General features: G+C 56.0%; 3 protein-coding genes across 4 annotated transcripts in view; 1 reads left to right on the plus strand and 2 right to left on the minus strand.

Annotated features, from left to right (window-relative positions):
* DUOX1 (dual oxidase 1) overlaps positions 1-3,613 on the minus strand; it is a 48,433-nt gene extending 44,820 nt beyond the window's left edge. The window contains exon 1 of the mRNA XM_049898081.1: positions 3,543-3,613. The gene's annotated coding sequence lies outside the window, so the exon portion shown is untranslated. The remainder of the gene's footprint in view (positions 1-3,542) is intronic.
* On the minus strand, positions 33-4,815 carry DUOXA2 (dual oxidase maturation factor 2). 2 transcript variants are annotated; one of them, XM_049898085.1, is made up of 7 exons: positions 4,397-4,815; positions 3,543-3,732; positions 2,192-2,249; positions 1,805-1,939; positions 1,332-1,545; positions 601-815; positions 33-216 (listed from the first exon to the last, which is right to left on the minus strand). In XM_049898085.1, exons 2-7 carry the CDS (start codon positions 3,687-3,689, stop codon positions 47-49), a joined length of 939 nt encoding a protein of 312 aa, XP_049754042.1. In that variant the 5' UTR covers positions 3,690-3,732; positions 4,397-4,815; the 3' UTR covers positions 33-46. The 2 variants fall into 2 exon arrangements, with proteins under 2 accessions (XP_049754042.1, XP_049754041.1); XM_049898084.1 differs by lacking the exon at positions 4,397-4,815 and adding an exon at positions 4,119-4,255.
* On the plus strand, positions 2,945-27,206 carry DUOX2 (dual oxidase 2). Its single transcript, XM_049898077.1, has 34 exons — positions 2,945-2,967; positions 4,852-4,935; positions 5,182-5,265; positions 5,522-5,686; positions 6,474-6,661; positions 6,806-7,007; positions 7,140-7,306; positions 7,751-7,811; positions 7,917-8,013; positions 8,460-8,550; positions 8,801-8,903; positions 9,673-9,836; positions 10,818-10,993; positions 11,225-11,343; positions 12,257-12,394; positions 12,621-12,734; positions 12,895-13,097; positions 13,411-13,596; positions 14,471-14,696; positions 14,780-14,873; positions 16,535-16,722; positions 17,501-17,570; positions 17,837-17,920; positions 18,469-18,647; positions 18,819-19,049; positions 19,222-19,321; positions 20,049-20,098; positions 20,373-20,500; positions 20,698-20,851; positions 24,137-24,369; positions 24,600-24,758; positions 25,074-25,229; positions 25,331-25,459; positions 25,705-27,206. The coding sequence occupies exons 2-34, from the start codon at positions 4,866-4,868 to the stop codon at positions 25,825-25,827; spliced, it is 4,632 nt and encodes a 1,543-aa protein (XP_049754034.1). The 5' UTR covers positions 2,945-2,967; positions 4,852-4,865; the 3' UTR covers positions 25,828-27,206.

The raw sequence follows: 27,206 nt of genomic DNA on the forward strand, positions 1-27,206 counted from the left end.
GCAGTCAGGGCCTGAGGCGGGACCGGAGTCCGGGCTTGCGTCCCCTTCACAGGCGAGTGGTGGTCTGTAAGTTTGGCTTGCTGAGGATGAGCGGCGAGCCCCCTTTCGCCTGGCCTTCAGGGTCCTTGTCGCTTCGGTCCAGGAAGATGCGAAGAGCGCCGGGCCGCGCGTAGTGGAGACCGACCACGGTCCCTCCGAGGAGGAGACACAGGATGCCTGGGGCAACGCGACTGGAGTAAAGGGGGCGGCCAGGGCTCCCAGCCTGCCAGAGGCCGGCCTGCCCTCCCCATCTGTGGGTGCCACCCCTCGCGTTTCCCTCCCAACACACACTGCAGAAAGCCCTCTAATGTGGACTCTGTGATGCACGGGTTCACCTACTGACTGGGGCAACATAGCGAGCCCTTCTGTCCCCCGCCCCCCGCCCCAATCCTCATCTGTAAAGCGGGCACGATAGATAGGGCCCACCTCAACGAAATGAGCTATGGAGAGCGACCAGTTAGGCAGGAGATGTGAACGCGCTTTAAGCTGGAAGGCCCACACCAGGTGCAAACCCCGGCCCCACCTGCCCTCCCCGAACCGGCCCCGCGCCTCGGTCCTCACCGGTGGCTAGTGTGACCCAAAAGGCGGCGCCATAGTGAGCGGTGAGCGTAGCGAAGCCGAGGCGGAGCGGGCAGAAGGGCACGCTGGAGATGGAGGCGAAGGTGAAGACCGCGAAGAGCGTGAAGGCGCCGGTGGTCATCAGCGCCAGGCCTCCGTAGAGAGGCACCGGCATGGAGAGCAGCGCGTTGGAGAGGAGCCAGAGGCAAAACGCCACCCTGCAGGAGGACCGACGGCGCCTTGAGCGGGGAGGACGCGCCCCGGCCCCACCCGGGGGACTCTGGAGGGAGGAGGCCGCTTCAGGTCTGAAGCGGAACTTTCCATCACCTGCCTCCTTGAGCTAGAGCCCAGGGAGCCAGCAAGGGGCTGTTGGAAGCAGGTCGCTAATTACTGCGTGGGATTCTTCCAGACCACTGGGTTCCCCACAGCCTTGACCCACTATGTCCCTACCCCAGAGCGAAACTCCGGGGCTTGGATGGCAGAGGCGAAGGCTCAGGGGGATCCCGGGGCGGGGCGGGGGGAGGGAAGCGGGCTCTAGAGCTTTAGGCCGTTGCTGGGTCTCTCCGGATTCCGACAGTCTGTATGGATCTCGTGACCTTCTGACCCCGAGAGGCATAATTCTCAGTCAGTGCGCATTGGGCGATGACTGGAGCGCGCCTCCGAGTACCCCATCCCCTCTTCACACAGACCCCCTGTGCCCCTCGACGCGCGCAGAGCCTTCCTCCAGCCCTCACCACAGCAGGGCCGAGGCGTAGTGTCCCGCCAGGCGGTAGGGGTGGTGGAGTCTGCAGGGGCTGCTGGGCGAGAACTTCTCCGCCAGGTAGAGCACCGGGTCCGGCAGCCCCTTGACTAGCGCGTGCGCGTACTCCTCGGCGTAGTTCTTGCCCAGACTCCAGCTGAACTGCTCGTTGTAGTCAATGGTCTCGTTCAGCTGCTGCACTGGGGTCCCTGCGGAGGGCGGCGGGGTAAAGGGTGTGCGTGCGGCGTGGGCCAGGGGCAAGTGGGCGGATTCGGATAGGAACGTGGGAGTGGGGCGTCCACGGCTAAAGAAATGCGTTTGGCGGAGGCTGGGGAAAACATAAACTCACGAGAGCCAAAAACTCTTTGAGCCTGTGCGACTTAGGAGGTCCTCTAGCTGCCCCCCACCACACTCCCCCAAAGCCGGGTCGGCCAGCCTCCGGAGTTGGCTTCGCCCCAGCCTCCTCACCTGTGAGTGTAATATTAATGCCCTCCAGGCCCACTTGCAGACCGACACTGGCCCTGACACGCGCTGCACTGAAGGCCTTGTAGGACGTGGAGGCGCTGACCCTACCCACGAACCATTCAGCGCTGAAGTGCACGGCTGTGAGGAGAAGAGCACGGTGGGGGAGGGGGGATGGCATTAGAAGAGTGATGATGGCACACTGTGCAGAGAGGTGGGGGTCTAGGGGTCCAGTGTGGCGTGCTTAGTAAGGGCAGAAGAGTGGGCGCCAGGAAGAGCCCGGAGAAGGGGGAGAGTGAGGGGGGCCAACCCAGCTCCCCATTTTCCCAGCAGACCTCTGCCCCTCTCCCGCCTCACTCCAGGTCCTGACCCCTCCCTGCACCACACACTCACCCACAATTTCAGCTCCGATGAACAGACTGAGAATAATTCTCACCAGCCAGAACCAGCGCTGGAGGAACAGGCACCAAAATCAAGTCTAGGCACTGACCACCTAGAGCCCCGAGACCTCCCACGACCCCAGCCACGACGGCTCTTTAGAGCCCAGGCGCCTGGATCTCTGGCTGCACATCCTCCTCCCAGTTACATTCCTAGTGTTTTGAATGTAACTCAAGACCTTACGGCCTCGGCGCTTCCCCAGCTCGCCTGAGCACGCCAAGACTGACCCTGGCCGCCGTAACCGCGCGGCTGCCCCGGGAAGTTTCCCATCCAGCTGAGCCGCACAGCGATCTGACCTGACACTCCAGCCCCAGGAAGCAAAAAACCAAAAGCTTTTTGAGACTGTGACTCGAATAACTTTTGTTTTTTTGACTTTTATGACTTCACTTGTTTGCTTTCCCTGGAAGTCCCTCCTGGTCCAACATTTCTGGTCATGGGCTTCTGCCTCCCCAGTACCTTTCCAGGTCTAAGGCGCAACCCAGGCACCTATGCCTTGCGCTCTCTCGCCCCCTTCCCTCCTCCATTTGTCTGGGGCTCTGGTCCAGCCTCCTCCTCGGGTCACTGCTTGCCGGGGCTCAGTGAGTCCAGAAGTGTTAGGCAGGCAGGGGTCACCTCCCCCAGGAGAGGGAGGCTGGAGGGCCTGATCACCAAGGAGGGGAGGAGACGGGAACACAGCCTCTCAGATACTTGTAGGTGCACTAATTCCTGGGGAAACCAACACACATCAAGAGGTGAGGATGCTGGGTCCTCCAGACTTGAAAAAACCACAACCTAGGTTGGGGGATGGTTGAGGGGAGAGTCTAAGGAAATGCACCCACTGTGCTACAAATTTCAGACGTGTGCGGGATGGGGACACCTGTGCACATGAGTCTCAGCCCAGCGCACAGTGGAAGCGCCGCAGCCTGAACTGCCGGCTGTCTGTCCAAACGCCTCTTGGTCCAAGGTCGTGACCAGAGGTCAGGATGGGATGGAGCTGTAGTTCGGGAAGAGGTGGGAAGCCAGGCAGCTCGTGAGGCCGAGAATCAGCCACAGGTTGCTGCACTGGGTGCCGACTCGCTGCAGCAGCCTCTTTAACTCCCCCGCTGGGTCAGTCTCCAGGCTACCTTGGACCGGGAGCTCTCTCTGTGCTTGGGAACGGATGCTAGGTGTGCCAGACTTTTGTGTCTGCTCTACCTGTGCCTCAGTTTGACCGTGGGTGGAGACCCTTGCCACAGTCTCACTGTCCTGGATCCCCGAGAGAGAGAAGCTGTAATGACTCTTCCCCCCACCCCTCACCTTCAGACCCTGGCTTCTAGGGCCCCCTTACCGAGCGGCCGCGGATCCCAGGCAAGATGGCCAGGAAGCTGGTGGCCAAGGCTAGGAACACCAGAATGACGATGAGCAGCGGGACGCTGAAGCCGGCGGCAAGCCGGGACCCGGGGTAGAAGGGTAGCTCGCCGTCCCAGAGAGTCATGCTGTGACCGGCCGAGCGCTGTGCGCTGGCGGGCAAGCTGAATCTGCCAGGAGGAAGGAGAACGCCTACTTGTGGTCTGCAAGGCTGATCCGCTTCACTTTCCCCCCTAGTGTAGGCGGCCGAAGTCTGAGCCCCGAGGGCTGCCCTCGAGCCCTCGGGGTTAGCCGGCCAGTGGATTTATTTCTCAGTGACCGTGGCCAGTTGTTTTCTGGACTCTATGGGCTCGCGCTGCATTCGTAAGGAGCGTGGGACCCGGACCCTTCTTATAGCATCCTTTTATAGGGTGGCGTGCCGCGCTGGTGTCACCGCCTGACGCTGGGGTCTGAGCGGGAAGGGGTGATGCAAATGAGGGGCGGAGACCGCCATGTAAATAAGAGGAAGCCCCGCCTCCGCAGCAGGAAGACAAATCCGCAGTCCCACAGCTCATACCAGGCGCAGGGCTGGCCTGAGAGGACACCCGCGCGGGGGCCAGTCTGAGCACCCAAAGAGGAGGGTAAGAGTGCGGCCGGCGACGCTGAGGAGCTGGTGCGCTGGGCGGAAGGCCTGGAGCAGAGGCAAGAAAAGAAACGAAGCTTCCTATCGGAAATAGGACGTCTGAACCCGACCGAGGCCCTAGGCCAGAGGTTGGACCGGGGTTTGGGGCCTGACCTTCTCAGCCCTCCCCCTTCCTCCCCTGCAGTTGAGTTTCGGGGTTTCCTCCCACTTACCGCCCGGCACAAAGGGCCTAACTGCGGGAGGAGGCCGGTGGGTCCCGGCTTCCGCTCAGCTCACGCGCCTCTTGCCTGCCTGGTCCCCGCTAGAAGTGGTTAGTGCCTCTGGGCTGAGAGGAGAGGGGAGGATTCGAGGCTTTGGGCGCGTCCTGGGAGGCTGGAGGCAGGTCCTTCCCGGGCTGACATGCCCTAGAGGACTCTTGCCCATGGGTTCCCGTGGCGGAGGATAGCTTTCCGACCGGTTTGGGGGTTGGAGACCAGCAACAGTGCCTCTAGGGCTGCTAGGTGTCCTGGAAAGAGTGGCGGGCAGATCCAGTCCTCGGTGGTGCTTCTGACGGCTTCGTTCCCAGAGCGGAAATAGTTGGCGCCTTCTCCTCCTGTGCTGACTGTCGGCATCGGAGCCGGGGGTGCGGAGGGGTGGGAAAGTCAGCTCTGTGTCTCTCACCTCCCAGGCCGCAGGGTCAGCATGCTCCCCCCAAGGCCAGACGCTCTGCTGCTCCTGGGAGCTCTGCTGACTCGACCCCTGAACCCAGCGGGTAAGTATCAGGCTTTACCGGCTGCGGGATGTCACCCAGTATCCCTGGGAGTGGAGGAAGGGAGAGGTGCCGGAATGTCGAGTCAGATCGCTGTGCGGCTCAGCCCGATGGGAACTTCCCAGTGCGGCCGCAGGTGCCGTCACTTGGGTCCGGTTGAGGATGCTCGGCGAGCTGGGGAAGCGCCGTCGGGTCTCTGAGGGGCAGCTGAGAAGCTGGCGCCGACCAAGCTGCTCTCTGAGCCCACAGGCGCCCAGGACGCACTGACCTGGGAAGTGCAGCGCTATGACGGCTGGTTCAACAACCTGAGGCACCACGAGCGAGGTGCTGCGGGTGCGTCTCGGGGATTCAGCGGGCGGGGCAGACCGCTGGCGGAAAGCAGGGCCGCGGGAGTGAGCGCGGACCGACCGGGAGAGCCCGCGGCCGGCGGCCTGCTGCCTGCTGCCTGCGCGGCGCCTCTCCTGCCCTCCTGGGGCCAGGAGACCCCGGGCAGAAGAGGTCTGGGCGGCGGGAGGAGACAGTAGGGTGACATTTGGAGGTTTGGTGGGGACGGGTGTTCTGACAGATCCTCGCTCCCTGCCTCCCGCAGGCTACCGGCTGCAGCGCCTGGTTCCGGCCAATTACGCCGACGGCGTTTATCAGGCTCTCGGGGAGCCGCTGCTGCCCAACCCGCGCCGGCTCAGCGACGCCGCCACGCAGGGGACAGCAGGACAGGCATCGCACCGCAACCGCACGGTGCTGGGGGTCTTCTTTGGTGAGGACAAAAATGGCGGGGGGATTGCTGGGGTCGCCCGGCGCTCAGCTCACCGCTTAGGGAGAGGGGCTCTGAGACCTCTGTGTGAGTCCCCAGGAGACCGACACGCGAGTCGCAGTCACCTCCTTCCCCCAAGTGGCACTTCGAGGCTGTCTTCTCTCCTTCCTCTCAGAAGGATTTGGGGATGTCAGTACAGGGATATTTGCTCCCCCAATTTTTTTCTTACCCTCACCCCAAACCTGGGCATGCCACTGGCCCCCAGTTCTTAAGAGCAGAGTACCCCGCCACTCTCCGCAGAGAAGAGGGGGGAGGCAGGATTTGCTAGGATATTGTGGGTTGGTTTGGCGGAGCACTTACATTACTTACATTATTTTGATTCTCTCAACAACCTTATGAGGTGGGTGGGTTCGTGGGGAGATTAGAAACTTGAGGTTCACTGAAGCTAAGTCGAGGAGCTCTGGTGGCGCAGTGCTTAAGCGCTAGACTGCTAACCAAAAGGTAGGTTGGAACCCACCAACAGCTCTGAGGGAGGAAAATGGGGCAGTCGGCTTCTGTAAACACTACAGCCTTGGAAACTCTATGTGTCAGTTCTACTCTGTCACTTGGGTTACTACCAGTCCCAATCCCCTCGATCGCAATGGCGGTTAAGTCGAAAAGCTAGAGGGGAAACTTGCAGTTGAGGCAGGTGGGGGCCTAGGGCGCTGTTTTTTGGCTCCTGAGAATCCTCGAGGCCACCCGTGGGGGGCGCCGGGCACACACCGTTTGCTCACCGGTTTGCGCTCTGCAGGTTACCACGTGCTCTCGGACCTGGTGAGCGTGGAGAGGCCCGGCTGCCCCGCCGAATTCCTCAACATCCGCATCCCGCGCGGGGACCCCGTGTTCGACCCCGACCAGCGCGGGGACGTGGTGCTGCCCTTCCAGAGGAGCCGCTGGGACCCCGAGACCGGACGGAGCCCCAGCAACCCCCGCGACCTGGTCAGGCGAGGCGGGCGGCGGGGCGGGGGCCGCACGGGAGGCGGGCGGGGCCCCGGCCGGGCGGGGGGCGGGAGAGGTGCCCCCCGACGACACCCCGGCCCTCCCGCCCCCTCCGCTGCCCCCCTCACCTGCCCGACCCCGCAGACCAACCAGGTGACGGGCTGGCTGGACGGCAGCGCCATCTACGGCTCCTCGCACTCCCGGAGCGACGCGCTGCGGAGCTTCTCCGGGGGGCAGCTGGCGTCGGGGCCCGACCCCGCCTTCCCCCGGGACGCACAGGACTCGCGGCTCATGTGGGTCGCGCCCGACCCCGCCACGGGCCAGCGCGGGCCCCGGGGGCTGTACGGTGAGGCCGCGGGGAGCGGGCGGGCGCGGCGACGGTCCGGGGCGCGGGGTCGGCCGGAGGGCGGGCGGGCGGGAGGGGGCCCGCGAGGTCACGCCGCCGCCCGTCTCCTCCCGGCCCCCTCGTCCGATGCAGACTTCGGGGCGGAGCGCGGGAACCGCGAGCCCTTCCTGCAGGCCCTGGGGCTGCTGTGGTTCCGCTACCACAACGTGTGGGCGCAGAGGCTGGCCCGCGAGCACCCGCGCTGGGGGGACGAGGAGCTGTTCCAGCACGCGCGCAAGAGGGTCATCGCCACCTACCAGGTCAGCCGCACGCCCCCGCCCGCGGCTTCCCGCGGCGCCCCCGGTCCTGTGGCGGGGGACTCCCACCCCCGCAGAGTCCCCATGCTCGGGCAACCCTCGCCCAGACGCACCCTTGCACCCTTTTCCATGACCTCCCGGAGGAGAAGAAAAAGCCCCTGAAAATTGCCGAGGGAAGCAAAGCGCTGTTTGTACAACGGACTTCGCTCGTGGTTATTATTTAGCCCTGGCCCCTGCAGATCCCACCCAGTCTCACCTTGGCGACAGGCCTCCACACCTGAGTAGCCTCGCCTTTCACTGCCCAGGCCTGGTCCTCAACTCCGCACCAGAGCTTTCCCTGGGCTCGGATCACCCACTCCTCCTCTCCCCGTCGGCCCCCCCTCCCCGGGTTTTCCATGTGAGCCTCCCCCTCCCTGCCTTTCTCCTCACCCTCTTCCTGCCCCTCAGAACATTGCTCTGTATGAATGGCTGCCCAGCTTCCTGCAGAACACGCCCCCAGAGTATGCAGGTGAGGGAATAGGGAGGGAGGACGGGAGTTTGGGGGGCGGTGTAGGGGGAGGTTGGGGTGGTTTAAGGGCTAAATTCTGTCCTCTCTCTTTTCCTCTTCCCCCAGGGTACCGGCCATTCCTGGACCCCAGCATCTCCCCGGAGTTCCTGGTGGCCTCTGAGCAATTCTTCTCCACCATGGTGCCCCCTGGAGTCTACATGAGGTGAGGGAGGGGGCTGGTGGTGAGAGACACAGCACACTGGCAGAGTGAGGAGTGACCAGCCTGGGGCCTAAAGCATTTCACATACCTCCACAGATTGATGGGGGAAGGGAAGCAGAATTCCGGAGCCCTGAAACAGGACCCTGGGTAGAGAGTTAGATTTTAATAGGGAAATCTCCCCAGCTTTCCTAATGGCTGAACTTCAGCTGGTGAGAGCAGGGTTTGCCCTGCAGTTGGGTCACCCTCTTCCCTCCTTCTAGCCCCACTCGTTATGGACAAACAGCTCTCTCTACCTTCAATACACGCACATTGCAAATCCCTGCTGTGTTCAAGAACGTTAATGGGCCACCCGCAGTCCTGACCACCCCTCAGGAGTCCCTCACCCCACTTGATCCCATCTCAGCCTCTCCCTGAATTCCCTCACCACATCCTTGACTCCTCCTTTTCAGAAATGCCAGCTGTCATTTCCAGAAAGTCCCCAACAACGATTTTGACAGCTCGCCAGCTCTCAGGGTCTGCAACAGCTACTGGATTCGAGAGGTCAGCCTGGGGCCAGGGTCAGGGGAAGGTGAATCAAGGGCAGGCTCTTTACACAGGCTAGGAAAAACAACAGTTCTAGATCTTGGTGGGAGGTGAAGGGCAGAGCGTGAGTGGCAGGTCATCCAGGGACAGCAGCTCAAGAGAAGCTAGGACTGCCTAGGACTCTGAGCGCCTGGGCTTTGAGAAGACAGAGGGCTGAGCTTCCTGGAGGGGCTCTAGACCTTACTTTGTATGTGGTGTTTGCTTCCAGAACCCCAGTCTGAACAGTGCCGAGGCGGTGAATCAACTGCTACTGGGAATGGCTTCCCAGATTTCAGAGCTGGAGGACAGGATAGTGGTCGAAGATCTGAGGAGTGAGCACAAAGGGATGGGGGCCTGAGGCTGGGAGCCTGGAGACCCTTCTCAGTTAATCAGCAGGCAGACCCAGGGCACCAGCAATGTAGGAACGTGCGCGCAGGCACGCACACACGCACACAGAATTCAGATAGCCACCAGAAGAAAAATGAATTTTGAGCTTTTTTCCACTTCACTTACAGTTTAATGTTGCTTTTATTTTAAGTTACCTGTGTCTGTCTGAGTATGTGTGTGTCTGTGTAGTACCATAATCTCTTTGGTATTTAGGTCTCTGAAGATTTTCATCCAGCCCTGTCTCAGAGTTAGTGGGTATGTTGTTGTGTGCCATTGAGTCGATTCCAATTCATAGTGACCCTATAGGACAGAGTAGAACTGCCTATAGGGTTTCCTAGGCTGTAATCTTTATGGGAACAGATCACCAGGTCTTTTCTTCTGCGGAGCTACCAGTGGGTTTGGACCACTGACCTTTTGGTTAGCACCTGAGTGCTTAACCATTGTGCCAGCAGGGAGGTGTAGGACAGGGAATTTACTACTTGGTGACTAGAATAGTCTTGAGCTTAGGGGAAGAGTCTTGCCAGGAAAATTGCCCCTGATCACACATGGTGGCACTGGCCCCGCACCAAGGCCATTACTAAGGTCACCTGGGTACAGCCTGTATGTAGAGGAGCACTGGGGGTGGAGACAGTGTCAACAGCCCCCTGTGAGGCTGCGGGGTGAAGGGGAGGGCTTAGAGGACTGGCCCATAGCCTTGTCCTCTATCCTGCTTAGATTATTGGCCTGGTCCTGGCAAGTTCTCCCGCACGGACTACGTGGCCAGCAGCATCCAGCGTGGCCGGGACATGGGGCTGCCCAGCTATATTCAGGCCCTGCTCGCCTTGGGCCTGGAGACTCCAAGGAACTGGAGTGACCTCAATCCCAATGTGGAGTCCCAGGTGAGGGCGGTAACAGAGTAACATGATAATAGCAGCTAAAGTTTCCAGTGGTGGAGACTGGCCCAAGTCCTTTACATACGTTGTTGTTATGTGTGTGTCCAGGCAGCCTACTGGTTGCTGTTGTGTGTTGTGGAATCAATTTCGACTCATAGTGACCTATCGGACAGGTAGAATTGCTCCATAGAGTTTCCAAGGCTATAATCTTTACAGAAACAGACTGCCCCATCTTTCTCCCATGAAGTGGCTGGTGGGTTCAAACCGCCAACCTTCTGGTTAGCAGCCAAGCTTTTAACCAGTACGCCACAAGGGCTCTTTTTAATTCACGTCAAGAATGTTATAAAGTAGATACAATAAAACCTGCAAAAGCCGGGACCTACGTAAGGCAGAAACCTGTGAGACAAGGAAAACTCAAATATTTTCCACTAAAACAAGCAATAGAAAAGCGGGAAGACTGCACCCTGTCAGAGGCAGAAAATTTGCAAGACCCAGAAAAACAAGGCAATCCAGTCCCATTGAGTTCCAGCTCTCACAGGTTTCACTGTACTGTCATTATCCCTGTTTTAGGGACAAAATTGTAAATCCTACAGACCGGGTTCAAATTGAGGCCATCCAACTCCAGAGTATGTTCCTAGCCCCTGCATTGTGCCCTTCCTTCAGAATGGTTCCTGGCTTGGGTGCCATTGTCCTGTTCTTGCAGGGTCCCTCCCCATGGTAGGGTGCCCCTGTAGCTGCTGATGATAGTGATTAGGCAGTCTGGGTAGCGGTGGTCACAGCCATATCCTCAGGCACCTGCCTCATCACAGGCAGGGATACAAGGGTCCTCCCATCAGACTTGCCACCCCACTACAGGGGCAGCTTAGGAAGTGGATACTCCCCAGGCCTGAGCAGCAGGGTCCTACAGGGTCCTGTGACTGAGGGCTATGGCAGCGGTGGCTGCTCTTCCCACTACACCCAAAGTCCTCACCTCCTCTGGTGCCCCAGGTGCTGGAGGCCACAGCTGCCCTGTATAGCCAGGACCTGTCCCGGCTGGAGATGCTCCCAGGGGGGCTCCTGGAGAGCCACGGGGACCCAGGGCCCCTGTTCAGTACCATTGTCCTCAACCAGTTCGTGCGACTGCGGGATGGTGACCGCTACTGGTTTGAGAACACGAGGAATGGGTAAGGCCTGCCTGAGCCCCGACCTCAGATTCCACCGCAGCCTGGGCCCTAGACCCTCTCCCTGGCTGTGGGCAACCCCCATCGGTCCCTGATTCCCAGCCTGCCTCAACACCTCCTCCCCAGCTCCTCTGGGTCTCTTTCCTCATCTGGGTCCTTCGGCCCCGGGGTTGCTGGAGGCCTGCATCTCCTTCAGGGTCCCAACCAACAACTTACTGCCTTTCCCCAACTTAGGCTGTTCTCCACGGAGGAGATTGCAGAAATCAGAAACACCACCCTGCGGGACGTGCTGGTGGCTGTCACCAATGTGGACCCTGGTGCCCTGCAGCCCAATGTCTTTGTCTGGAATGAGGGTGAGTGTCCAGGGAGAACATAAGTGACAGTGGCCAGAGGAAGGACCGAGTTGGAGAGGGATCATCTGGTGCTGTCCAGGGAGCCAGGCTTAGGGCTGGAAAGTCCACATTAGGCTGGTTCCCGCAGTAGGGCCTGGCCTGGCCTGTGGCCTGCACCCTGTGCTCAAGCTGGGGTGGATGCTGAGAGGTGGGATGTGGAAGGGGACTTTATTTTTTTATTAAAAGTTTTGTGAAAATATACACAGCAAAGGAGGCACCACTTCAACCAATGCTACACGCACAGTTCGGTGACATTGTTTCCATTCTTTGAGTTGTGCAACCATCCTCACCCTCTCTTTCTGAGTGGCTCCTCCCCTGTCAACATAAATTCACTGCTCCCTAAGTTTCCTATCTAATCTTTGAGTTGCTGTTGTCAATTTGACCCCATATAGATAATTCTTAAAAGAGCATAATGCTCAAGGCAAACCTTTTTTTACTGGTTAAGCTAAACTAGTGCTGGATTTTAAAATGACTTCGGGGGATATTTTTGCTTTAAGGTTAGAGGTTATCTCAGTGCAATGGTTTCAGGGGCTCATCTACCCTACATGGCTCCAGAAAGTGTAGAGTCCATGAGGACTTGAAATTCTGTTCTGCATTTTATCCCTTTTAGTCAGGATTCTTCTACGGAAACTTGGATCCAAATGTTCAGTAACGGTAGCTGGGCACCATCCAGTTCTTCTGGTCTCATGGCAAAGGAGGCAGTTGTTCATGGAGGCAATTAGCCATACAACTGAATTTTTTGAGGGGCAGACGTTCCAGAGAGGTGGGCCTGGTAGGACAGAGGATGTCTGGGTCCTTTACAAGACAGGAGAAGGATGCTTGGCCAAGGGGTGGGATCCTTGGGTTTTGAGGTCTTCTGGGCCTTCTCCCTCAGGCGCACCCTGCCGTCAGCCCCGGCAGCTCACAACCACAGACTTGCCCCACTGTGTGCCCCTGACCGTGTTGGACTACTTTGAGGGCAGTGGTCCTGGTTTTGGCATCACCATCTTGGCTCTCTGCCTTCTTCCCCTGGGTGAGTCCTCCACTCCCACCCCATCTTTCTTCTCCTGGCCTCCCCTCTCCCTACAGTCTATCCCTGCCCTTCATCACTGCTGGCCTGCAGGACTGGCTCCTTGTACCTTGGCTCAATTTGAGGCCAGGCTCAGGGGGCCTTGGGGAGGGAGGGAAAGCAGCCAAAGATTCAGTGAAGCTGCTAGCAAGGGGCCCCCTCCCTACTGGCTCCTTCTGATTCCCTTCAGTGAGTCTGCTCATCTCTGGGGTGGTGGCCTATTTCCGGGGCCGAGAGCGCAAGAAGCTACAAAAGAAAGGCAAAGAAAGCATGAAGAAGGAAGCAGCCAAAGATGGGGTACCTGGTAAGATGGGGTTGAGAGCACGGAGGGGCAAATGGGGGGGGTCCCTGGGAGAAAGAACCTGGTTGTAGATGCAGGGAGAAGACCAGGCTTTGGGGTGCCTGCTTGGACTGGCAGGGTGGACCTCTGTGGGAACACTCCGCCCAATCATCCCTTCCCCCAGCAATGGAGTGGCCAGGCCCCAGGGAGAAGAGCTACCCTGTCATCATCCAGCTGCTCCCAGATGGGCATCTGCAGGTCCTGGACAGGCAGCTCTCTGTGCTCCGCACCGTCCAACTGCAGCCCCCGCAGCAGGTCAAACTCATCCTGTCCAGCAACCACGGGTGCCGGACCCTGCTGCTCAAGATCCCCAAGGAATATGACCTGGTACAGCCCGTCCTGCTTCCCCTGCCCGGGTGGCCCTCACACACGTGCCCTCCCTCCCCTACCCCAGAAGTCCGCCCAGGTCACCCTGTCCTCAGCTACAAAGCTCGCTGTGAAGGCCGATGCTGGGGAGATGGACTCCTTTCAAAGCCTTTAGATTCAACCTGGCCCTTCCTCCTACCCCCTTAGGCCACTTACCTGACCCCAGCCTGGGTGGAGGGGGAGCAGCTTTTCCCTCCGTGTCTCAGCCCAAGGCCCTTTGAGGGGAGGCTGAACCCCCATGCTCCGAGCATTAGTGCGGCTCCTTCTCACCCAGGTGCTGCAGTTTAACTCTGAGGAGGAGCGGGCCACCTTTGTGCAGCTCCTGCAGGGCTTCTGTGTGCCCTGGGCCCTGGGCCTCCACGTGTGGGAGATGGCCGAGAAGGAGCTGTTCAGGAAGGCCGTGACCAAGCAGCAGCGGGGACGCATCCTCGAGATCTTCTTCAGACACCTTTTTGCCCAGGTGCCAGGACCTGTGCCTTTTGGTGGGAGGGACAGGACCCCATGTCGGGTCAACTAAACTTGATAACCATACGGGCTGGAGACAAACAGCCTCTGTGGAATCTGCGCTTTGCGACTTACTAGCATGTGACCTGGACAAGCCACCTCATCTCTGTTTCGTACTTCAGTTTCCTTGTCTGTAACACAATGATTAAGATAGCATCCGTCCCATGGGGTTGTTGGAGGATCCAGTGTGGTGCCTGGACCAGCAGCATCAGCGTCACCTGGGAACTTGTTAGAAATGCAAATTCTCGAGCCCCTCCCCAGACCCACTGAGTCAAGCGCTCTGGGGGTGGAGCCCAGCGAACTGTGTTTTAACAAGCCCTCCAGGTGATGCAGATGCTGGCTCAAATTTAAAAGCCACTAAGCTATGTACACTGTTTAGCACAGGTTCATGGTTCTCTTAAAATCTGCACAACAGGCAGAGACCAGATCATGGGCACATGGCAGCCCTATCTGAATCGGCAAGACAGCATTGCCTGAGCCTCTTGCTGCTGGTCCACCCGCGTCTACTGTGTCTTCTTTACCCAATGTAATCTCTCCCACTTTGCAACTTTGCCCCCACCCCGACCCTCATTATACACAGCAGCATCCTCACTGCATAAAGCTCCTGATTCTTGGTTCCAGGGAGAAATGGCCTGGCTGCTAGAGATGTGATTCGCTCCTTCTGCAGGAGAGTAGAGGCCTAACCCAGAAGTCTAACTAAGAACCAAGAGCAGCCTTCTGGGCCCAACTTTTCTGATTTGGACTTTGGGGAGAGGTGAGGGGTCACTGAACTGCTTTCAGCCCAGGCCTTACCTCCTTCTCTCTCTTCCTCTGCCACTGCCCAAGTGCAGGTGCTGGACATTAACCAGGCAGATGCAGGGACCCTGCCCCTGGACTCCTCGCAGAAGGTGCGAGAGGCCCTGACGTGCGAGCTGAGCAGGGCTGAGTTTGCCGAGTCTCTCGGCCTCAAGCCCCAGGACATGTTTGTGGAGTCCATGTTCTCTCTGGCCGACAAGGATGGCAATGGCTACCTGTCCTTCCGGGAGTTCCTGGACATCCTGGTGGTCTTCATGAAAGGTGGGGCTTAGGGGCCAACAGGCCATTCAAGGCACCAGACGTCTGTCAGCAGGGAGCTGTCTGCATCCCCTGTCTCTTCCCAGGCTCCCCAGAGGATAAGTCCCGCCTGATGTTCACCATGTATGACCTTGATGGGAATGGCTTCCTCTCCAAGGATGAGTTCTTCACCATGATGCGGTAAGGGATGGGCCACACCTGAGGCCTCCTGATGTTTTAACAGGAGAACAGATCAGGTCAGAGGAGGCTATGTGGCCACCTGCAGTGAGAGATGGGGGTGGGGGTGGGGGTGGAGTGGGGGCACCACTGCATCCTAGATTCTCAAAGCATCCAATTTCAAAAGCTTACCTGGCCAGGCCCCTGCCTCCAGGAGGGTTTATGTCTGCACTGTTAAAACTGTCCAGAAAACCTCCCCACTTAATAAAAAAAAAAAAAAGAAACCCTAAAAAATACCACCAACACAACCAAAAACCAAGTCTGCTAACCCCTGTTGGATGCCTTGGTGCCTTTGTGAACTCTCACAACACCCAGTGGCCTCAGCTGTGTTTTACACATGTTTTGCTTTACATAATAAAAGACTAGATGGGTCCATCAGTGGATGAGTAGATGACCTTAGTCATTCTTCTAGTATAAATTACGTGACAGGCAGGAGGAGAAACAGGGAAACTTCCTTTACATTCCAACCCTGTCTTCCTGCTTCTTCAGCTCTTTCTGTTCTGGGGTGGCAATAAAGGCCAGCTTTGAGCATCAGGCTTTATACTCCTGGAGACAACGCTCAGTCACACAGCTCCCCACAAGGGCAGGGTTCACATCTCTCTTTGTTCCCTTCTGAATCTGCCCCCTTTGCACTCTGCTTGGGATATGACAGGCAGTCAGTACATAGCTACTGAATAAGATAAAATGAAATGAATGAACAAATGAATAGAGTGAATGAAGCGGCCCAGATCTTTTTACCTTGTCTTTATCCCTTTAAGCCTTTCCACTTCTTTAAGCATTCTCCTAGTTGCCACATCCCTCTTAGGGTCCAGATACCCACACTGGACATGGGCTTCTAAAAGGGCCAGGCAAGGTGACTGGTTTGTACCCCACTGGGTGAATCACTGCAGACCCAGTGCTGGGCAGGGTGCTAGGAATCTAGGAGAGGGTCCTTGCCTCTAAGGGCTGAGCGCCCAGCTTCTCATCCTGTAACTCATGTGGGTCTTGCTTAGCCTCAGTGGGATGATTTTTTTTTTTTTTAAGTGTGATGGCAGTGCTTGCCAAGCCACGTGAGCTGGGTCTTTTTCTGTTGGACTTGTACACACTTGCATGGCCTGATTGCTTTGGTCCCAAAGTAGAGCCCAAGAAAATGTGGCCACTGCAACTGTATGGGGGCACCATCAGTTTGGGCATGGAGGCACTCCTGACTGTACCCCAGGATGCTGACCCAAGGAAGCAGCGGCCATTGCAGTTACACCCCCTACTCCTACTGTCTCGTGGACTGTGGGTGGGAGTCCAGGGATGTGTGGCAGGCACCAACAGAAGAGAGTGGGTGGAGAGCTGCCCCAAGAGAAGACATGGCCCACCCAGAACTAAGTGGACATTCACCTCAGCTGTAGGTTCTCCCATGCCTGAAGGCTGCTTTTTCTAATCGGTCAAGGTCACCTTCAATTCTCTTCTACCTCCTGAGCTGGTAACACCCCACCCAGCTTGGTGTCAACTGCAGACTAGATGAGCACCTTCTCAGTGCCACTTCCTGCGTCAGTAGTAACCGTATGACATAACCTGGGGCCTGCCCCACCCTGCACCTGTCTGAGCCTGACCTCACTGGGTGACAGGTTGCTCTGTCTCTGGTCCTCCTCCAGGTCCTTCATCGAGATCTCTAACAACTGCCTGTCCAAGGCCCAGCTGGCCGAGGTGGTGGAGTCCATGTTCCAGGAGTCAGGTTTCCAGGACAAGGAGGAGCTGACGTGGGAGGACTTCCACTTCATGCTGAGGGACCACGACAGCGAGCTCCGTCTCACACAGCTCTGTGTCAAAGGTGGAGGCGAAGGTGAATGTGTGAGGAGTGGTGGAAGGCGGGGAAGGCCCCTGCGGGCAGGACCCAGATCTTATTCCAGAGTCCTCGGGACCTCATACACAGCCATGCGCATGCAACCAGGGGCACCACTAGAGGCTTGGGGGGACAGAGGGAGGCGCTTGTCCCAGGCTGCAAGTCCAAGGGGGTGCCAAGATGAGGTGCGAGTGGCATTCAGGCGCCTGACTGAGGCAGCCAGACAAGAGGGGGAGGGTGTCTCTATTGACGCATCGTAGCTGTTACCACCTACTCATCTTGAAATTGGGGGGAGGCAACTTAGAGATTGCCCCTGGGTGCTCACTACCCTCGCTATACCCCTGGGCGCCACATACAAGCCTGCGGATGTGTGCGCTGCACAAAGCTGTTGATGGAGGGGTCAGAGTAGGCTGAAGTCCAGCCTCTGTGCTGCTCACCAAGGCGCCAGTGTGGGGTGTATCTGCCGGGAGGAACAGGTGCTGTATTCTTTATGCAAAGGCGGTGCGCATGGCGCTGTAGGAGTGTACCCACCCAGAGGGGGTGCCCTTTTCTAATCTGCACAATGTTGCCACACTGTCTAGCAGTGGCTGCTCAGTGGGTGCTTGGTGGGCGCTCAGTACGTGCAGGGAGGGGAAACAAGGCTGGAGCAAACCATCTGGACAGGACCAAGAGCCCTGGAAGCCTTCCTGGAGAGGCAGGGGAGGGGACAGCCTCCCACCCCTCCCCGCCTCACTGCCCTGGTTGGAAGCCCTGTCCAGCTTCTTGTTCTCCTCTCCAGGTGTTAAGGACATTTTTAAACAAAACATCAGCTGCCGGGTCTCATTCATCACTCGGACTCCTCAGGAACGGTGAGCAGGCCTGGGGTGTTAGGAGGGCCCCTGGGACAGGTCACCTGCAGAGAAACGAGGGGTGTAGGGCTGCTGAGTCAGCCCCTGGGGTCAGACCTTCACCCTCTGAAAGAAGTCCTCCTAGGCCCGATTCCAGCTACTGCCCACACCCCATGCGATTCAGGAGCCTGCTCTCTCCCTGCCTCTCCAGGCCAGAATTATTCCACAGCACAGATGATCGGAATATATTCATTCCCTCTGCCTTGCTCGCATTTTCTTTTTCTCAGCTCCTTCCCCAGTGGACAAGGCTTCGCTGCCTCAGAAACTCCAGAGCTGGGAGGCCCTGGGCTGAAGAAGAGGTTTGGCAAAAAGTGAGTGTTTCCCAGATCCTTGGACCTAGTGAGATATGGGGAGAAGTCTCAGAGTTTCTGGACGCTGCCCACACCACCTTGCCATGCACAGGCCATCTGCGTCTCAATGTATTTGTCCCTGACCTGATGGAGGGGCAGGTATGTGATACAGTCAAATGACTCTTCAGTCTCTGCCAGCTTCTGCACCCCATTCTTTAGGCAAGGGGCCTTGTGCTCAGAAGCCACACCAGGATGGTAGTGAGGGGTCTCCTGGCTTCCACCTGCTTTGGGCAGAGCAGCAGGGCCTGTGCAGGGAAAGGGGGGAGGGAAGGACAGAATGAACAGGAGGAGGAAGAGATGGAGTAGTAGGGAGGTGGAAGGGCGGATGAAGCAAGTAAAGATGCGGGGTAGAGGGTTGGGGGTGAGGGTCTACCCCCAAATGCTTTTTCTCTTCATTTGTATGGCCATCCTGACCCCTACCAGATCACCAGGTCTCCTTTTGTGGTGTGGCATTCGGGGAAGGCAAGGGTGCTCCAAACTCCCCGCCACCCTGTCTCCTCTGGCTGCAGGGCGGTGGTGCCCCCTCCCCGGCTGTACACAGAGGCGCTGCAGGAGAAGATGCGGCGGGGCCTCCTGGCCCAGAAGCTGCAGCAGGCCAAGCGCTTCGTGGAGAACTACCGGCGGCACATTGTGTGTGTCGCCATCTTCTCATTCATCTGTGCTGGCCTGTTTGTAGAGCGGGCTTACTGTAAGGGTGCCAGGTGGTGGGTGGCAGGGAGCCTCAGATGGGGGAGAAGTGGAGAGCCCTCTGGTTGCCCTTCTTGTTCCTCAGTGTCCAGCTGGAAGAGCCAAAGCATGTGACACCAGCAGAAGACCCTGGCTCTTGTGCCATGCCAACTCACCCCCACTCCTTCCCCAGACTATGCCTTTGCCTCGCCGCCCTCAGGCATCTCGGAAACCACCCGCGTGGGCATCATCCTGTCGCGGGGCACGGCGGCCAGCGTCTCCTTCATGTTCTCCTACATCCTGCTCACCATGTGCCGCAACCTCATCACCTTCCTGCGGGAGACCTTCCTGAACCACTACGTGCCGTTTGACGCCGCCGTGGACTTCCACCGCTGGATTGCCATGGCTGCTGTTGTCCTGGCCAGTACGTGGCTCCTGGGCATCCTCCCCATGGTGGCAGCTGCCTGGTGTAGCTGGGGGGGAACAGTGGAGAGACCAGAGCTCCTGACACCTCCATCTCTCCTGCCCTTGCCTCCCCTCTGGGCTGGAGGTAGAGCCAACCTGCTGGCACCTCTAACAGGGCTCATCTCTTCCAGTTTTGCACAGTGCTGGCCACGTGGTCAATGTCTACATCTTTTCAGTCAGCCCCCTCAGCCTGCTGTCCTGCATCTTCCCCAGCGTCTTTGAAAATGATGGGTCAGTTCTGGGGAGGGCTCCTCTTGGGGCACCTGGGAGTGGACGCGAGAGGGTAATAAAAAGAGAAAAGATGGCTCTAGAAGCTCAACCCCTTTGCTGAGCAAGAGTGAGAAGCCTCCCTTGGGGAAGCCAAGAGGTGACTTCCTTGCCTTTGGGATGGGAGCAGGCAGTGATCTGTCAGCAAAGGCCTTTGGGAGATGAAGTTGAAGACTGTCCCACATGTGCTGACATACAGTTTGCCAACTCAGCCTACCATCCATCACTGGGCAAACATTTAAGGAGCATGTCTCATGTCCGGCTAGGTATCAGAGAGTAGTAATAGTGGGATACATCCAGTCATTCAGCAGGACTCTGTGGAGCATTCCCTTGTGCCTGGCACTGTTCTAAGCATAGGGATAAAGCAGTGAACCAAGCACAAGCCCCTGCCTTCGTGGAGCTTACTGAATACTGAACCAAATGCTCAAGGAGGCAAGGGTCAACTGCAGTAAGAGAGCTCAGGCTAACACAGGAGGGAAAACTGCTGAGAGGGCAGAGGTTGGGGCTGCAGGAGGATGGGTGCCCTGTTCTTTGGAAGGACCCCTGGCCGTCTGGGTGGAGGAGAGAGTTGGGTGATCCCAGTAACCCCAGCAGTTGAGGTTGGTGGGAGCATGGTCATATTGTGGTGTGGCAGTAGTGGGGCCCCTCCTGTCCAAGCCAGAGGCTCAGTGTGCCTTTGCCTCCTACCTAGGTCCCAGCTTCCCAAGAAGTTCTACTGGTGGTTCTTCCAGACAGTCCCAGGTGGGGAATGGGGCTGTCGGGGGGGTGGGGTCTGGGGACCCTGTTAGTCTGAACACCTCTGCATCTTCCTGGGAATACATATTTGTTTCTATAGTCCCGGGGGTTCAATCCTAGCCCTCAGGATAAGCCCCAGCTCCAGCCCTTCCAGCAAACTGTTCTGGGGGCTGAGAGAGATCAGAGAGGCCAGGGAGGTGGGCAGAATGGAGGAAATGCTCTACTGTGTTTTCAGCCCAGGCAGGGGTCCTCCTCGCTGACCCTGTTTCTCCTGCCCCAGGCCTGACAGGGGTGCTCCTGCTCCTGGTGCTGGCCATCATGTACGTCTTTGCCTCCCACTACTTCCGCCGCCGCAGCTTCCGGGGCTTCTGGGTGACCCACCACCTCTACGTCCTGCTCTACATCCTGGTGAGGGACTTCTCTGGGCAGGGCCAGGCTGTGGGACAGGGATGAGGGCTTATGGTAGGAGACCCCAGAATCTGGAGATGCTAGCCCCATCTACCCAGTCCAGGTCCAGTGCCTGGAGAGGGAGTGTCTGGGCAAGGGGGAAGGGGGGCAGGGGGGCCCAGCTGGATCTGAGCTGTACTAACTGGCCGTGTCTCTAGCTCATCATCCACGGCAGCTTCGCCCTGATCCAGATGCCCCGTTTCCACATCTTCTTCCTGGTCCCAGCACTCATCTATGGGGGTGACAAGCTGCTGAGCCTGAGCCGAAAGAAGGTGGAGATCAGCGTGGTAGAGGCGGAGCTGCTGCCCTCAGGTACCAGGTGGGGCCTGACCTCAGGTGGGAGTACTGGAGGTCAACCCCTAGGACTTGAAGAGACAGCTCCCAGGCCGCCTAGTCCCATCACTGCCTCTAATAGTCTCTGGATTCCTGTAGCTTTCCTAATGGAAATGAAGCCACAGAAGGGGCTGTACTTGGCCCCCAGGGAGGGAAAGTGACTATGAGAAGGGGTGGCTGAAAGTGCTTACAGTGGGGTTTGAGGACCAGAAAGACCCCCACCTATGTGGCCTGGGCTCAGGAAAAGTCCAGGGCAAGGAAACATATGCCCCTCTCCCATCCTTCTCGCAGGGTAACTCCCTTCAGAGACAGGGAAATGGCCTGGAAGGTGGGAGAGCCCAGTGTTGGCCAAGGCAGGGACTTGTATCACTGTGGGGGGTGGCAGAAGGTCATTTTAGGTGTCACCAGTTGTCGTTGAGTGGGCTCTGACGCATGGTAACCCTACATGGGTCAGAGTAGAACTGTGTGCCACAGCGTTTTCAATGGCCGATTGTTTGGAAGTAGATTGCCAGGCCTTTCTTCCCAGGTGCCGTTCGCTGGACTTAAACCGCCAATCTTTTAGTTAGAAGCCGAGTGCATGAATTGTTTTCACCATTCAGAGATTCCTCAGTGTCACAAGAACCTCTAACTTTTATTTTATTGTGCTTTAGATGAAGCTTTACAGACCAAACTAGTTTCTCATTAAATAATTAATACACATATTGTTTTGTGACATTGGTTGCCAACCCTACAACGTGTCAACACTTTCTCCCTCTCCACCTTGGGTCTCCCGTTACCAGCTTTCCTGTCCCCTTTTGCCTTCTCATCCTTGCCCCTGGGCTGGTGTGCCCATTTAGTCTCGTTTTGTTTTATGGGCTTGTCTAATCTTTGGCTGAAGGGTGAACCTCAGGAGTGACTTTAGTACTGAGTATGTCCAGGGGTCATACTCCTGGGGTTTCTCCAGTCTCTGTCAGACCATAAGTCTGGTCTTTTTTGTGAGTTAGAATTTTGTTCTATATTTCCCTCCAGCTCTGTCCGGAACTCTCTCTTATGATCCCTGTCAGAGCAGTCGGTAGTGGTAGCCAGGCACCATCTAGTTGTGCTGGACTCAGTCTGGCAGAGGCTGTGGTAGTTGTGTTCCATTAGTCCTTTGGATTAATATTTCCTATATGTCTTTGGTTTTCTTCATTCTCCTTTGCTCCAGATAGGGTGGGACCAATGTAGTATCTTAGATGGCCGCTCACCAGATTTTAAGACCCTAGGTGCTACTCACCAAAGTAGGATGTAAAACATTTCCTTTATAAACTGTTATGCCAATTGAGCTAGATGTCCCCCAGGACCATGGTCACCAGCCCTCAGGCCAGCAATTTGGTCCCTCAGGGAGTGCAGATGTGTCCATAAAGCTTCCATGACCTTACCTTGGTCAAGTCACGCTGACTTCCCCAGTATTGTGTACTGTCTTACCCTTCACCAAAGTTAACACTTATCTATCGTCTAGCTAGTGTTTTTCCTTCCTCACCTCTCCCTTCCCTGGTAACCATCAAAGATTGTTTCTTTTTGTGTGTAAACACTTCTATGAGTTTTTATAATAGTGGCCTCATATCCTTTTATGATTGGCTTATTTCACTCAGCATAATGCCCTGCAGATTCATCCATGTTGTGTGAGATGTTTCACAGATTCATCTTTGTTCTTTATCGTTGTGTAGTATTCCATTGTGTGTATGTATCATAGTTTGTTTATCCATTCATCTGTTGAAGGGCACTTAGGTTGTTTCTATCTTTTTGCTATTGTGAATAATGCTACAATGAACATGGGTGTGCATATGTCTGTTTGTGTGATGGATCTTATTTCTCTGGGATATATTCCTAGGAGTGGGATTGTTGTATCATATGGTATTTCTATTTCTAGCTTTTTAAGGACATACCATATTCTTTTCCAAACAGTTATACCATTTTGCATTGCCATCAGCAATACATGAGATTTCCAAGCTCCCCGTAGCCTCACCAACATTTGTTATTTTCTGTTTTTTTCTGATTTGTGCCGGTAATGTCGGGGTGAGATTATATCTCATTGTAGTTTTGATTTGCATTTCTCTAATGGCTACTAATTACAAGCATTTCCTCATATGTCTGTTACCCACCTGAATGTCTGCTTTGGTGAAGTGTCTGTTCATATCCTTTGCCCATTTTTTAATTGGATTATTTGTCTTTTTGTTGTAGAGGTATTGGATTTTCACATAGATTTTAGAGATTATACTTCTGTTAGATTTATCACAGCTAGACATTTTTTTCAGTCTGTAGGTTCTCTTTTTTGGTGAAGTCTTTTGATGAGCATAAGGCTTTAATTTTTAGAAGATCCCAGTTATCTAGCTTATCTTCTGGTGTTTGTGTATTGTTAGTTATGGTTTGCATCCTGTTAATAATGTCATGTACTAGGGACTCTAGCATTGACCCTATTTTTTCTTCTATGATCTTTATAGCTTTTGGTTTTATATTTAGGTCTCTGATCCATTTTGAATTAGTTTTTGTGTATGGTGTGAGGTATGGGTCCTGTTTCTTTTTCTGCAGATGGACATCCAGTTTTGCCAGCACCATTTGTTAAAAAGACATTTTGTTTTTCCTCATTTAATGGACTTTGGGCTTTTGTTGAAGATCAGGTGACTGTAGGTGGGTGGGTTTACATCTGGGTTCTTGATTCTGTTCCATTGGTCACTGTGTCTGTCGTTGTACCAGTACCAGGCTGTTTTGACTACCATAGCTGTATAGTAGGCTCTGAGGTCAAGTAGTGTGAGTCCTCATGCTTTATTCATTTTCTTTAATAGTGCTTTACTTATCTGAAGCCTGTTCCCTTTCCATAAAAAGTTAATGATTAGTTTTTCCATCTCATTAAAGAATGCTGTTGGTATTTGGATCGAGATTACATTTTATTTGTAGATTGCTTTGAGTAGAATTGACATTTTCACAATGTTGAGTCTACTTATCCATGAGCATGGTATGTTTTCCACTTATGTAGATCTTTTTTGGTTTCTTGCAGTAGTGCAGAGCAGGGGTCTGGGCCCTGGGCCCTTCATGGGAAGAAGTGCAGAGAGGAGAAGAGGAGCTAGAATGGGGACCAGAAGCCAAGCTCTTAGGTTACTAGGAAACAGCCCTAAGAGCCCCACTTGCTCAGATCACAGGTCCACTCCCTTGTGCCTCAGGCATGTGGAGAGGAAAGTGTACCTGCTGGCCCTCAGGTGCTGTGAGCAGGTTTCCTGACCCATGCCCTTCCCCACCCATGACCCCCAGGAGTAACCCACCTGCGGTTCCAGAGACCTCAAGGCTTTGAGTACAAGTCAGGACAGTGGGTGCGGATCGCCTGCCTGGCTCTGGGCACCACCGAGTACCACCCCTTCACACTCACCTCTGCACCCCATGAGGACACGCTCAGCCTGCACATCCGGGCCGTGGGGCCCTGGACCACCCGCCTCAGGGAGATCTACTCACCCCCGACGGGCAACGGCAGTGCCAGATACCCAAAGGTGCCCCATCACTGGGAATCTGGCTGCTGGATCTCTGGCATTGACAAAGGGTCCCTGCCCTTCCCTATCCTGAGACTAGAAGCTCCAGCCACCCCGAGGCCAGGCTGGGAGAGAGAAGGGTGCCCCAGAAGAAGCTAGGATACCCCAATATTCTCCCTCTCCATGTTCTTTCCATTCTGGCCTCAGGACTGGAGCATGGCAGGCATTTCTTATCTCCCCTCTCTCTGCAGCTGTACCTTGATGGGCCATTTGGAGAGGGCCACCAGGAATGGCATAAATTTGAGGTGTCAGTGCTGGTGGGAGGAGGCATTGGGGTCACCCCCTTTGCCTCCATCCTCAAGGACCTGGTTTTCAAGTCATCCTTGGGCAGCCAAATGCTCTGCAAAAAGGTGAGTTCCCTCCCATACTCTTCAAAGAAATGGGGACAGGTAGCCTGAGTGTGTCCCCACATCACAGCAGAGTATCATGCTGAAAGCCCCTGGCCCCTCACACCGGGTCCTCTAAGGCCTCTGTCCAGATACCAGTGTTTGAGGGAGGGGTGGGTGTAGTCATGGGGTCTCTGCTGGCATCTATTGGTTAGGAGCCTTGGATTAGGCAGCCATCCTTCCAGAGGCTTGGTGTCTGTGGATGGTGTGGCGTTTCCCAGCCTCTCAGGTGAAGGCACCTGAGGTGGAGGGACCTCAAGCTGAGCTTTTTGTCCCCAGATCTACTTCATCTGGGTGACGCGGACACAGCGGCAGTTCGAGTGGCTGGCTGACATCATCCGGGAGGTGGAGGAGAATGACCATCAGGACCTGGTCTCCGTGCACATCTACATCACCCAGCTGGCGGAGAAGTTTGACCTCAGAACTACCATGCTGGTGGGTCAGGGCCAGCCAGGCAGGTGGGTGGGCCACTGTCTGGGCTGGGTGCTGATCCTGGCTGTGTCTGACGTGACCTTCCCCTCTCCTTCCCCCCACAGTACATCTGTGAGCGGCACTTCCAGAAGGTGCTGAACCGGAGTCTGTTCACAGGACTGCGGTCCATCACTCACTTTGGCCGTCCCCCCTTCGAGCCCTTCTTCAACTCCCTGCAGGAGGTCCACCCACAGGTCAGCCCTGCCCCTACCCACCATGGGACTCTGGCCTTTCTCTGTCCTCAAGCATGCAGGATGGGACCACGTGTCGGAGGAGGGCTTCAGGGAAGGCTCTGCAGCTCAAGCTGCCCCGGGGCCTGGGGTTGATGTCCTGGCTGCTCCAGCCAGGCTGGAGAAGCAGCTTCCTCATGGGGAGCATCTCAAGCCTGCAGGCCTCTCCTCCCCTCTGCAACCGTTCCCCACTCCCCATACCCTGACAGGTGCGGAAGATCGGGGTGTTCAGCTGCGGCCCTCCGGGAATGACCAAGAATGTAGAGAAGGCCTGTCAGCTTATCAACCAGCAGGACCGGGCCCATTTCATGCACCACTACGAGAACTTCTGAGCCCACCCTCCCTGCAGTGCTTCAGCCCCCCCTGACTCCTGCCTCCCCTCTGTTGCCTAAAGTTGCCCAGCTCTGCCAGCACTTCTCTGTCAGAATCCACCTGGAGCTCCACCTGGAGAGTGGGGCGAGCCACCCTCATTGCCTGTCTGTCCTGTGCTCTGGGGAAGCAGAGAAAAGCCCCTGCTCAAGCCGTGGGAGGTTGTGGCAGACAAAATGGGGAGGACAGGCAGGACAGGCCCTGCCTGTGACAACTGTGAAGGTGATCATGTGAGGAAGATAAGGAGACACGACTTGCTTCCAGCAAGGCCTCATGTCTCAGTTACACTTCCACAGAATCGCTGTGCTGCTTTGGCCTAGTTTTCTTGGCCTAGGCATTTGAGGGAGGATGGGGTGTGACATTGGATGCAAAGAGAAGGCTTGGAGAGAGAATCTCCTTGGAGCCTACCCCAGCAGCCATGATACTTAGAACCTGAATGGCCTGACTGCCTCAACTGAGTCTCTGAGGGCTTTTACCACCAGCTTCAAAAGGAGCAGCCTCCACCTCACCCCTCCCTGCTCCTAGAAAGTCGGGAACCCTGGGGAATGTACCAAGGAACAAAGATGCTTCCCCATCCCTGACAGTCCTGGTGTCAGCCAGCAATGCCTGCCGCCATGTTCTTTTGGCAGTCCCCTGTCTGAGCTCTCTGGAGCAGCCCTTGGGCCTAGAGATCAGCCTCTGCCAGACATCCAAACACCCCTTCTCAATTACTGCTTCCACAGGAGATGGGTAACTCCTGTCCAGTTTTCCTGAGACTCTCCTAAGTTTAGCATTGATAGTCTCATGTCCCAGGAAACTCTTGAGTCCCAGGCAAATCAGGACAGTTGGTCACCGTACATAGGAGCCAACCTGGGAGGTCATATCCACTCTGTTCAAGATCTTTCCTTTTTCTTCTTCAACTGGCTCTTTCCTAAAAAGCTGAGCTTAAATTTTTTTTTAATTGAGGTATCATTTACATATGGTAAAATGTATAAATCTTAAGGTAACTATGTACATGCTACCACCAGCCAGATCAAGATATAGAGATTTTTCCACCACCCCAGAAATTCCCTTGAGCCCCTTCCCAATCAGTCTGCCCCACGCCTCAGAAGCAACCACAGATCTGATTTCCATCACTCCAGACTAGCTTTGATCATACTGAATGTACTCTTTTGTGACTGACGGTTTTCTCTCAGCATAATGCCTTTGTGATTCACGAATATGGTTGTGTGTATGAGTAGCTGGTTTCTTTTTATTGCTGAGTAGTATTCCATCGCATAGACGTACTCCACAGTTTATCTATTCTTCTGTTGATGGACATTTGACTTGTTTCTCATTTTTGGTAATTATGAATAAAGCTGCT

This window comes from Elephas maximus, chromosome 10 (genome assembly GCF_024166365.1).
Source record: "Elephas maximus indicus isolate mEleMax1 chromosome 10, mEleMax1 primary haplotype, whole genome shotgun sequence".
NCBI lineage: Eukaryota > Metazoa > Chordata > Mammalia > Proboscidea > Elephantidae > Elephas > Elephas maximus.

Excerpts from the sequence above, each read along its gene's own strand:
- DUOXA2 (XM_049898085.1), bottom strand. The coding sequence starts at position 3,689 with ATGACTCTCTGGGACGGCGAGCTACCCTTCTACCCCGGGTCCCGGCTT. Across the intron at positions 2,250-3,542 it reads CTGGGATCCGCGGCCGCTCG|CGCTGGTTCTGGCTGGTGAG; the intron begins GTAAGGGGGCCC and ends CTGTTCCTCCAG. Across the intron at positions 816-1,331 it reads TACGCCTCGGCCCTGCTGTG|GGTGGCGTTTTGCCTCTGGC; the intron begins GTGAGGGCTGGA and ends GTCCTCCTGCAG.
- DUOX2 (XM_049898077.1), top strand. The coding sequence starts at position 4,866 with ATGCTCCCCCCAAGGCCAGACGCTCTGCTGCTCCTGGGAGCTCTGCTG. Across the intron at positions 12,735-12,894 it reads AGCCAAAGATGGGGTACCTG|CAATGGAGTGGCCAGGCCCC; the intron begins GTAAGATGGGGT and ends CCCTTCCCCCAG. Across the intron at positions 20,501-20,697 it reads ACGTCCTGCTCTACATCCTG|CTCATCATCCACGGCAGCTT; the intron begins GTGAGGGACTTC and ends CCGTGTCTCTAG.